The 12,432-nt window shown below is 43.6% G+C and overlaps 1 protein-coding gene across 1 annotated transcript; it reads left to right on the top strand.

Moving 5' to 3' along the window:
• The first annotated feature begins 519 nt into the window (after positions 1 to 519).
• si:ch73-264p11.1 (uncharacterized protein LOC100000923 homolog) lies at positions 520 to 10,296 on the top strand. Its single transcript, XM_061248209.1, has 4 exons — positions 520 to 882; positions 5,570 to 5,633; positions 7,351 to 7,513; positions 8,461 to 10,296. The coding sequence occupies exons 1-4, from the start codon at positions 749 to 751 to the stop codon at positions 8,502 to 8,504; spliced, it is 405 nt and encodes a 134-aa protein (XP_061104193.1). The 5' UTR covers positions 520 to 748; the 3' UTR covers positions 8,505 to 10,296.
• The last annotated feature ends 2,136 nt before the right edge of the window (positions 10,297 to 12,432 follow it).

A 12,432-nucleotide genomic window follows, 5' to 3' on the forward strand; every position in this document is an offset into this window, starting at 1 on the left:
TTCGAATTTCTTTAATTTGGTGGGATTAAATGGTAAACATGCAATAAACATGCTGCTATGCTATGTCCTGTATCAACTTTGACCCTCTGGAACTGTATAAAATGTATGAAAATATGCAACCATTTATATTTTTTTCTCAGGTTTCTTTGCGGATGATTCTGTTGCCACTTTCCCAAACAGGTGTCAAATGTTCACTTACAGTACCTCAGGCTGTAAAATTAGACATTTGTCACAAATTTTTCAGAAGGCGACAACCAAAGAGTCAAAATATTTCTATTACAATAATTGTGTGTTTCCTTAAACTCTTTACTTAAACACAAAAACACAAAATGGGAAGTTCATGCTGCATATTTTTGTACCATTATCTTAGCCTGCGTTAGCTTTGTCGTACAATAAAGCCGTACATACGAAGGCCTCCCTCGCGTGTGCTACATAACGTGTCATGAGGTAGAAGACTGCTCTGCAGCTGGCCAAACACCCCTGACACTTCCTGTGTGAACACATTCGCAGCTACTGAGCTGGCTCGGTGCAGTGCTGGAGCGACGAGTGCACTTTTCTTTCGTCAAAAGCAAGAAGCGCAGTTTCCATTTGTGCATGGAGCTGAGAGAGAAGTGTGTGGTCGTGCGGATAACTTAAGAGAACGGCGGTTTGCTTCTGTGCCAAGAGACCTCGGAGACAAGCGTGCGTTTGCCTGTGTGTGTGTGTGTGTGTGTGTGTCTGTCTGGTTGCATACAGAAGCTGAGATTCCATGGATCTCAAAACTTACCATGGAAATATTTGCAAGCAAACCTGTGAGCAGTTGCTTTCCAGGAAGGGGAAGGATGGAGCTTTCTTGATTCGAGACAGCGAGACCATCCAGGGTGTCCTGTGCCTCTGCGTTTAGTGAGTATCCCAGCCGCATTATCGCCCCGTCTCTTCTCCTTCCATGAAACTACTCACCTTTCTCTGCTTTCCTCCAGTCTCTCTCTTCTGCTCACATCAACCTGATTATGCTCATTACCACAGTACCAGAATGCCTTTCCGTCATGTATTCAGAATAAGACAAAGGAAAGCAAACTGTGTAAGACGCATGACTGTTTTTTTTCTCTCACAATTTATCCTTTTTTTTTTTTACACATTTGAAGTAAAAAGGTAAATAAAACAGACATGAGTTTTTATTCAAATATGCTCATATAAAGTCATATTTGGCAATGTGGTGTCTGAGGAGATAAGTGCTGTGCTGCATATGCAAACCGCATCACTTCCTGTGCAGCACTGAAATTTCTGGAGGGTCAGTCCTCAACACCAGCCTAGTCCAGAGGCTGAAAGTAGCTAATGGAAAGATATTTCTACAGTAATTATACACATATTTGTCATTGCCAAAAACATGCCAATAATAAAAGGTATCAAAAAAGGAAGTTTATGAAAAAGTTCATGAAAAACAGTTAATTCCAAATCTGCGACAACTCAGGTTTAAGCTTCACTTAGCTGGATAACACAGATATAAACCACACGGTGAAATCACACACACAGGTTCCTGTCGAAAAACATGCTCGTAAGAGCATTTAGAAGGGAAAGTGTTTGTGGAGGCCAACAAGATACCAGGAGGACTATATTCATGAGCATAGGCTGTCTGGTCCGCAACAATGTTTAGGTGGGTGACACGTGTCAAATTGACGTCAAATTGATTCCCGCAGGGCATCTTGGTGCCATCACTTCCCCAGGTAAGCGGCGAACACGCTCCTGAACGCCCGCACGCCGCGAAAGAACGCGGGACGCGACGGCCCGGGCGGCGCTTCTTCCATCGCCCCGCGGTCTCGTTCCGACGCTGGCGCGCCCGTTGCAGGCTGTTTTAGGTGGTAGACGGTGGTTAGCATACACTCCCCCCCCCCCCCCACGCAGCCCTGCTCGTACCGGCACGCCATGCTCTGTGTGTCAGTGACACATTTCTTTTTTAGGCCTTTTTCAGCTTTATTGGACAGTATATAGTATAGAGAGACAGAAGAATGGGAGCGAGAGAGAGGGGAAGACATGCGACAAATGTCGGACGGTCGGATTGGAACCGCCGACGTCGCGGCTCGCAATGAGCATGCAGTCAGTGCTCTACAGGCTGCGCCAGCGAGACACCAGTCAGTGACACATTTCTGCCGTAACCGACGGTCGATATTTTCTGCGGCTTGTGCAATAATCGCCGCCCTGTCGGTGCAGACCAGCCGGGGCAGACCAGCCGGGGCGGCCCTCGTTGTCCTCACGCATCGACGAGTGTCCGGTGCCTGATGCTCAGTTTGTGGTTTTGTGTCCCTCCTCGGACCGCTTTCAGAAGGTGCTCGCCGCTGCTGACCGGGAACGCCCGACAAACCTTGCCGTTGCCGGAGACGCTCCGACCCGGTTGTCTAGCCATAGCCATTTGGGCCTTGTCAACGTCACTCAGATCATGTTCAAGATTATATATTTGTACTGAATCTGCCCTCCATAAAGTGTGAAATGACTCCCGAGATTGCTCTATTTTAGTTTTGTTGGACCTTAGTGCTGCTTCTGACTTGGTCGACCATGATATCCTAATTGACCATATTATGCATACGGTTGGCATTCAAGGCACTGGCCTAAAATGATTTGCCTCTTAACTAAACTAAACAATGGGACCTTCTCAGTCAATATGAAGTGCTGCTTGTCCCCCCCTCCCCCCCTTTAGGGCCTATTCTTTTCTGCCTGTACACGCTCTCCATTAGTTCTATTGCAGAAAAATACAATATTTCTTTCCACCGTTATGCAGACGACATTCAGCTCTACCTCCCTCTAAGAGCAAATGACAAGTGTTCACTTTAGAATGGTTTAGAATGCTTTTTTATCGTCATCGCAAGGCTGCGTAACGAAACTCAACTCAACTCAACTCAGCGGTCGTGTCGCTGACAGACTGACAAGACAGATAAGCTGAGAAAACGAGCAAAATGTCCCACTTCAGGGAGGGCGAAACTGCTGAGTATATACGCGCCACCATCTAGGTGTGAGCCTGTCTGACATCACAGACTGCATAGCCAAAAGTGTTCTCCAGCTAAATGAAAGTAAGACAGAAGTGATTTTGTTCAGTCTGCCTGGCTCTATCCCACTTTGCTAGACCTCGTGCCAAAAGCTTTGGTGTCAACTAGAACTAGACTCCCTCAACAAACACATAAACTCTTAAAACCAGCTTTTTTTACACTCCCAGCCTTAGCCAAAGTGAAGCCCTTCCTTTCATTTCACGACTTGGAAATAGTTATTCAGTTATTCATGCATTTATATCATCTCTCCTTGATTACTGTAATTCCCTGCACTTCGGTCTTAGCCAGACATCCCTCTGCTGCAAGGCTTTTTACAAGTGCAAAAAATAAAAAAACATATTATACCAATTCTTGCTTCTCTGCACTTGTCACAATCTGCACAATCTTGTCTCCATGGTTTAGCCGCCCCCCCCCCCCCCCCCCCCCCCCCCCCACACACACACACACATCTCTGATCTCCTTCACCTATATTTCGCAAACCAGGTCACGAATCACTTTCCCACCCAGAGGAATCATCTGCCCATCCAATGAAAACTTGAAAAAAATCACCGTTATGGTGATTATTTTTTGGAGCGTTTGTAGTTTTCTGTGATTTTGTCATTGGTCATCAAGAAACACACTGCTTTCCTAGTGGCCATTTTGAAGGTGTGGGTGTGCTTTGTATTAACGACAAACTATGACACTTCTTCACACACGCGGTACAGACACGGTTAAGTGAACTGCAAAACCTGTTTGTAGCTAGCTGCTCTCAGCAATCTCATTCTAATCTAGGATGGGGTAAACCACAGAAAGTAGACGCGCTGGTCTCTCTTGCCTTGATAATGATAAGGTTTCACACATCCTTTTAAAACAATTTGCATTTTGTTTGGAACTGAGTGTTGCCACAATATCTGACACTTATTTTGACTTGCTTTTACTTGGGATGACTGTTGAGTATAATGGAAGGTTGGTTTCCACCTTGATTTTGCGGAACAATTTTTCTGGTGGCTCCTCTATTTTCAGAGATGCTCTTCTGCATACTCTGTCGTCTAATGTGTGCTTATTTGCGTTACTGTCACCTTCCTGTCAGCTTTGACTAATCTGGCCATTCACCTCTGACGTCTCTCATTAACAAGGCATTTCTGTCTGCTCACCCTTTGCGAACTCTAGAGACTTGTGTGCGTGAAAATCCCAGGAGGTCAACCGTTTCTGAGATACTCAAACCACCGTGTCTGCCACCAACAATCATACCATGGCCAAAGTCACTTAGATCACATTTCTTCCACATTCTGATGGTTGATGTGAACATTAACTGAATCTCCTGACCGTATGCATTGCACTGCTGCCACACAATTGGCTGATTAGATAATCGCATGAATTACATTAATGGCATTTGGCAGACGCTCTTATCCATAGCGACGTACAGTTGATTTAGACTAAGCAGGAGACAATCCTCCCCTGGAGCAATGCAGGGTTAAAGGCCTTGCTCAGGGGCCCAACGGCTGTGCGGATCTTATTGTGGCTACACTGGGATTCGAACCCCCAACCTTGCCTGTCCCAGTCATTTACCTTAACCACTACGCTACAGGCCGCCCACCTACATGAATAAGTAGGTGTAATAAAGTAATAATGTGTTCAGTGAGTATTTTATTATGAAAACGGTAAACCCCATACCGGTATATTTCAAGGTCAGTTTGAAGGTGTGGAAATTTGGCCCAAGCCTATCTGTCATCTATGTGGGCAATAGGTAACTTTTGATGGTGAAGTTAGCTTTCGAGGAACGGAGACAGTGGTTGGAGGGGGCCAAACATTTTTTTTTTTTTTTTTCGGACTGACTATAAATATCTCTTGTAAATCCAGGATGCCAAAAGATTCAACTCCTGTCAGGCTTGGTGGAAGCGATGTTGTTGTTGTTGTTGTTGGCCAGTAAGAGGTGATATCTGGTCAGACAAAGAAACAATGCCCCCACACCGTGATGGAGCCGCTGACCTGTAGGACAAGACTGCTTTCAAATGAAATGTTAAACTAAGATCCTGATTCGCTGTGGTCGCTGTGGTCGTCTCAAAGAGTAGGTGGTTTCTCAGGCTCTTAGTTAATTTCACAACCTCAAAGTCAATTGGCTAAAAATCGTCTCTCTCTGTCCACCTCAGTTGATGTGTGGTGAGCGTTCTGGTGCCAAAAAGCTGACACTCATCACCCAGGTGCCTGCTAAACATCGCTGGTGGACGAGGAGAGTTTCTTAACCCTGTGCTTTGAATGCGAGAGATATTTTTGCAACTTTGTACCTGATGATTAATACCTCGAGTATTGTTTCACATGTCCCGCGACACATTATTTCTGACACAGGAAGCAGAGAGAAATAGAGTGTAAATGCATCTTTCTATAACCCGCCATCTTTTCCATAATGTGTTCATTAATGTAATGTTTGAATGAATCAACAAAACTCCAATAGAGAGAAAATCTAAATCCATCAAAAAAGCAAACAAATGAATGAACACGAATATAAATAAATGGGCATCTTACTTTAATGTTTGTTTGTGTCTGTGTATGTGTGTGTGTGTGTGTGCATTCAGCAAACAGAAGATGGTCTATACCTACAGAATCATGCAGACCCATACCGGACAGTACACCTTACAGGTGAGTCCACCACTGTATTGTCAGAAAGGTAAAGATGCAACCATCATCTGGTGGAATACATTTCTACTGTGCAACAATCCAAAGAAAACACATGCTCTGGTTCCTGGTTTTCCCATGAAAGGCACACGCTGCCATTTGAATTATGTAAACCCTGCGCCATCCCTGTTCCTTAAAGGGATAGCCTAAAATTTATGTCATTAATTTTCTTACCTCAAGAAATGTATTTTGGCCAAGCAGTGGCAGGTTTATGCAGATTTGCGGGTTCGATGAACCCATCAAAAGGGCTTCACAAGGCCTGATTTGATTAACCCATCAAAAGGGCTTCACAAGGCCTGGTTTGATTAACCCATCAAAAGGGCTTCACAAGGCCTGGTTTGATTAACCCATCAAAAGGGCTTCACAAGGCCTGATTTGATTAACCCATCAAAAGGGCTTCACAAGGCCTGGTTTGATTAACCCATCAAAAGGGCTTCACAAGGCCTGGTTTGATTAACCCATCAAAAGGGCTTCACAAGGCCTGATTTGATTAACCCATCAAAAGGGCTTCACAAGGCCTGATTTGATTAACCCATCAAAAGGGCTTCACAAGGCCTGATTTGATGAACCCATCAAAAGGGCTTCACAAGGCCTGATTTGATTAACCCATCAAAAGGGCTTCACAAGGCCTGATTTGATTAACCCATCAAAAGGGCTTCACAAGGCCTGATTTGATTAACCCATCAAAAGGGCTTCACAAGGCCTGATGATTTAAAAATGAGTGGAAGTCAATGGAAGGCGGCACGGATGGTGCTGTGGGTAGCACTGCCGCCTCACAGCAAGGAGGTCCTGGGTTCGGATCCCGGTCGGCCGGGGCCTCTCTGTGTGGAGTTTGCATGTTCTCCCCGTGTCTGCGTGGGTTTCCTCCGGGTAGTCCGGTTTCCTCCCACAGTCCAAAGACATGCAGGTTAGGCTGATTGGAGAGTCTTAATTGCCCGTAGGTATGAGTGTGTGAGTGAATGGTGTGTGTGCCCTGTGATGGACTGGCGACCTGTCCAGGGTGTATTCCTGCCTTTCGCCCAATGTATGCTGGGATAGGCTCCAGCCCCCCTGCGACCCTGTTCAGGATAAGCGGGTTAAGATAATGGATGGATGGATGGAAGTCAATGGATGAGGAAGATAAAGCTATGGATGTCTTCAAAGTCTCCATGACTGACCAAAAGAATTAAAAAATAAAAATTGCTATGATTACATATTCCACTTATCCGAGATTATGGAGAACATAATAATGTCTGGGCTGGTCCTTGCGGTGGATTAGTAGACTTTCTTCTACATTTTATACCATGATTGTTGACAACAGGTACCTTGTTGTCAACAATCATTCTCATCCATTTCAATCAGTGGCAGAAAATATGAATTTAATACGTCTGATGTCATTTCCTTCCTAAGTAGAAAGCTGCTTTTAGCATTCTCAACCGATGCCTCATCCGTTCTCAGCATTCATGGAAAATAAATTGTTGTGCCATTTTCATCACTACAAAAGCCCAACAATATTTGTGTCAGTTATTAATTGTCAACAGAAATGTGATTTTCTAACTCTAGTGATCCATTATGACAGCTAACTAATGTATTTGCAGCTAACACTGCAGTAGTCAATTAGTGGCAGTCTTGCCAGTAGTAGTGCTCTGCCAGTAGCACTGTCATTCTGCTCTCTCCAACTAACCTATTTGACTATGCTTAGACTTCCCCTGGTGTGCAGGAAAAGTTTTTTAAGACACTGGAAGACCTCATCAAAAACTACAAGAGAAGGGGCCAGGGTCTAGCCACGCAGCTCGGTCACGGTGTAAAGAGAAAGACTCGGCTACAACAGAGACACGTCCAGGACGAGACTCCTGACTATGAGGGTTAGTATGGAACCTTAGATTCATGTTAAACCCTGAGCCCCATGATGGGAATGGCATACACAGCTCGTTTGAAAATGCCTACCACTGTCAGGACAGCAGAATACCGCCCCCTATTTCGACGCAGTCTCAAAACCCACCTTTTCAAACTCTACCTTAGTCCTCCCTCCTGATTTCCCCCGCCCCTCCTTTCTGATATCCCTATCCTTGTCTAACCCCCCCAAAAAAATAATTAAAAAAAATGTTGCACTTATGATGACAACTATGTTTAGAACAGCATTCCATGTGTATTTTCCTAGTTCTGGATGTGATGCTTTGACTTATGGTAGAACCTATGCACTTGTAAGTCGCTTTGGATTAAAAGCGTCTGCCAAATGACAAAAATGTAAATGTAAATGTGTGCATAGAAGTATAACTGAATACCCCTAGTGTACCTAGGGGTGACATGGCTCGGGCAGTAAAAGTAGTCGTCTGCCAGTCGGAGGGTTGTCGGTTCGATCCCCCGCCCGGGCTGTGTCGAAGTGTCCCTGAGCAAGACACCTAACCCCTAAATGCTCCTGATGAGCTGGTTGGCGCCTTGCATGGCAGCCAATCACTGTTGGTGTGTGAGTGTGTGTATGAATGGGTGAATGAGAAGCATTAATTGTACTTTTTGGATAAAGGCGCTATATAAATGCCAACCATTTACCTTGCTGAAAACAGTGGTGTAAACTGATCTGGCTTTTACCTCACAATGTCAGAATACAAATTTCCTGAGCAGCAAGACTCTAAACCTGCACTGGAGCACAGATATCTACACAAAACTGTAAATACTCCTCTGAAGTTTCTGTGAGGATATTGATTAAAGAAATCCTGTAACTAGTAGTGATTTCACTTCTGATGATGATCACGATGATGATGATGATGATGATGATTATGATGATGAAGTCACACTGTTTTTTGCTTCTCAGAAGTTGAAGACTCATCAGACTACGTTGTTGTCCTGCCGTCTTGAATCGGTTACATGAACCCACCCTCCTGTTCCTTTGGCCACAGTGATGGCTTGATCCAATTAATGTTCAAGTCAAGGGATCAATCATTGGATGTAAGGGACGTGGCGTGTTCTGTGGAGAGTCACACAACGGCCAGTGTCTCACTGCAGTCAGAACGAAAACCGCCAGTCCTGAACTCCTGTGAAGTAAAGTTTCATCTTTCTTTTCCTCAAAATATTTCTTGCTGAAAATGTATTTAGTTTGCAAATGTTTATTGTTAGCTGTCTGTATAATTTATGAATATTGTTATGGTTTCCCATCAAACCATCTTTGTAAAACAGTTTGAAGCTAAAAATGCTGTAGCTATGTCTGAAACAGCTTACTTGCCAACTGCTGAGTATATACACTCAGTGAGCACTTTATTAGGTATTTATTAGACTTATGTTTTAGACTTCTACTGCTGTAGCTTGTGCTGTTCTGCATACCGCTGTTGTAATGTGGGGTTATTTGCGTTACTGTCACCTTCCTGTCAGCTTTGATCAGTCTGGCCATTTTATTTTTAACATTGTCACGTTTTATGCTTGTCATGTCATGTTTCATATTTAGTTATTGTCTTAGTTATTTTATTGTCATGTCACTTATTATGTTAGTCTAGTTTTGCCACGGTTTTATGTTTTTTTGCACCACTCTAGAGAGTAGTGTGCATGGAAATCCCGGTAGATCAGCAGTTTCTGAGATACTCAAACCACCCTGTTGCCACCAGTGATCATTCCACGGTGAAAGTCACTTAGATCAAATTTTATTCCCCATTCTGATGGTCGATGTGAACATTAACTGAAGCTCCTGAGCCGTATCTACATGACTGTATGCAGTGCACACAATTGGCTGATCACATGAATAATTAGGTGTAATAAAGTAAGAATGTTCCTAATAAAGTGCTCGGTGAGTGTAAAATGAGTACATTGGATGACAAAGTTAAATCTGTGTCCTCAATGTACAGTACTATATACTAAACTTAATGCAGACTATGCTCCATACTATTTGAAGGGCACAAGCATACCCCATCAAGACTAAAGTATAGAAACATATGATAAATGAGATTAATTATTCATGGTAAGCACGGAATGTTCTTAAAAATGTAAAAAAAAAAAAAAAAAAATGTAAAAAAAAGGGGCTATTAGTTTACTTGTTCTACTGATTATCATCAGTCAGTGGCAAAATTATGGGACCCAGTTAATCTCCATCATTCCCACCACTGGAGAAATTTCACTTTTGACCAGTTCTTAAATAACTTGCCCATGGTAAAAACATATATAATTGTGTAACCCGCTTAGAAAAAGGATTTTCCATTCTGCATGGATGCAAGGGGTTAAGTTCTTTTATTGTTCTTTTTTCACCCCTCTGTTCATGCATGTTTTTCTTTCATGAAATTGGATGGTTAGTTCTGATCACACTTGTTTTTGTTGTGTGACCTTTCACACATTTGTTACTTTGTTTTAATTTATTGTCTGGGTTTTTTTTATTTTTTATTAATGACTGGGTTTCTGGGGTGGTTCCGTTTGTTTTTGTTGGCCGAGAAGGGACTGGTGGCAGTGCAGACCCTGCAGATACAGAATCAGCGGGCATTCTCACAGGAGAAGAAACTCAGCATTACGTCGCTGCCTCTGGACACTGTGCTTATGACTGTTACTAAGTTTTATTGTTGTGTTTGAAACAATGTACTGCTGCCCTTCTTGGGTAGGCCTCTCTTAGAACAGTATTTTAACTTCCAATACAATGTAATGTAAATAAAGGTGAAAAATAAATAACACCAGTAAGGGCAACTAACTTACAGTGTATGCATTTTTACCCACCATACAAATCTATGTATACTCAACATTCTGTAGATGTGCATGTACTGCGTCCCTGTGTCCAGTGATGCAGTATTTGAAGAGCATATACAGCGAGTTTCACTGTCTGTTGAACATGAAAACCAGCTGCAGTAAAATAACTTAAAATGACAAATGGCAAATCAGGTGCTACATAACAGACCTACATTATTTTAAACAACAGAAGAGTGTTGGTGAGAAAAAAGCAAACGCTTCCCAACGTTTTCCTAAAGTGGTTTTTTTTTTTTAAAACAGGAACAAATGCTTGTCAGTTTGTCATTTAGGGCTATGGTGTTGATTGAGGCAATGCTGCAATATGGAGCTTGGTGGGGAAAAAGTTTAATAGTTTTAATTCAGGACCTGAATCCTTGAAATGAAAAAAAAAACCAACAACTTTATTTCAGTCATGCAAAGACAATTATTATAAATTACAATGTCAGAGTGGCCAAGCCACATTAACATTAAAAAAAAACAGGAAGCTGCAGGCCTATGTGTTGGTGGTCGTTTGAACACGTCAGTTTCCCCACTGCGATGCGGCCCTGGAAACGAGTAAACAAGTTAAACGACCACAAACCATTACATCTCTGCACCAGACGAAAGGTCAACTTGATTAAAAATGTGAGAGCTAATGGGCTAATGGATAGGAACAGGCGATACAATGCAACCTAGCGGAGAATTCTGGAGCACGCGGGGTATGTGGGGTCGTCCTTCCGAATGAGCATCTTAATAAAGGCGTTAATCCCCATTCTTATCTTACTCATGATGGCAAACAACACTTTTTCAGGTTTCCAGCCGAAGCGAAGGACTTCTTAAAGTCTCTGGAATCTCATCCCCCCCCTACAGTCAACTGGAGCAGTGAACGGTTGGCTTTTATCCTTATCGGATATCTTCATCCCTGTAATTGTGTGTTTAGATGCGTGTCTCGATGTGATATAACAGGTGTAGGATCCACATTTCCCACAATCCCACAGGACAATTCCACGACGTCCACCCCGCATGACGTCTAGCTCGGTAGTCAGCCAATCCCGTAATGGCGGGAGCAATATACTTTCCCCTATAAGAGCAAGACATGTTCTTGGGAAAACCCTTCATTCCTTCCTTGCGACGCACCCTTTTCGACCATTCGCTTCAGCTCATCTGCTCCGAGGCTCAGACATATGCTGAATGCACAGCCCAATGGCTGTGCGGCCTTTATGGTGGCCACACTGGGATCACACCCACCGACCTTGCCTGTCCCAGTCTTTTACCTTAACCACTACGCTACAGGCCGCCCCTCACAGCACGTTTCCTCTCTTGTGCCGGGGACTGGATACCCCGAAATGCACTGTTGACGCTGAATTATTTCAATACAATAAAACAACCTGAGCTAGATCAGCAAATCTCAAACCCTGGAAACAAAACAAAACAAAACAAAACAAAGCAAAACCGACCTTGCTGTGAGCTTGCAGTGGTTATTGCCTCCAGCAGATGGCAGCATTTCTCAGCTCAGTCTGTTCCCTCAGGGCATGTTTTATCATCATGTAACCAGTTGTAAACTTACAATAAGAGCCATATTTTGAATGCCCCCGGTCAACAAATGCAATCTTTGCCTTGCGTGTGTGTGTGTGTGTGTGTGTGTGTTTGTGTGTGTGTGTGTGTGTGTGTGTGTGCGTGCTGTCTAGTATTCACAAATTCAGAATATGGCAACCCTAACGTGATATGATACTTTACTCTTGTTAGCTCAAGAAAGGCTTGCAAGCATTCACTTTCTGTTCTTGTGACAATACCACTTGAATAAACTACACTGACGTCAAAAATCTCTCACAAAGGGTAATCTGAACAGCCTCTCAATAATGCAGCCCATCCATCCATTATCTTAACCCGCTTATCCTGAACAGGGTCGCAGGGGGGCTGGAGCCTATCCCAGCATACATTGGGCGAAAGGCAGGAATACACCCTGGACAGGTCGCCAGTCCATCGCAGGGCGCACACACCATTCACTCACACACGCATACCTATGGGCAATTTAGACTCTCCAATCAGCCTAACCTGCATGTCTTTGGACTATGGGAGGAAACCGGAGTACCCGGAGGAAACCCACGCA

The sequence above is a fragment of the Conger conger genome, chromosome 7 (assembly GCF_963514075.1).
Source record: "Conger conger chromosome 7, fConCon1.1, whole genome shotgun sequence".
Lineage (NCBI taxonomy): Eukaryota > Metazoa > Chordata > Actinopteri > Anguilliformes > Congridae > Conger > Conger conger.

What these genes read in the sequence shown, in the direction of transcription:
- si:ch73-264p11.1 (XM_061248209.1), top strand. Translation starts at nt 749, where the DNA reads ATGGATCTCAAAACTTACCATGGAAATATTTGCAAGCAAACCTGTGAG. An exon ending in GTCCTGTGCCTCTGCGTTTA is followed by an intron (nt 883 to 5,569) that starts GTGAGTATCCCA and finishes GTGTGCATTCAG; the next exon opens with CAAACAGAAGATGGTCTATA. An exon ending in CCGGACAGTACACCTTACAG is followed by an intron (nt 5,634 to 7,350) that starts GTGAGTCCACCA and finishes GACTATGCTTAG; the next exon opens with ACTTCCCCTGGTGTGCAGGA.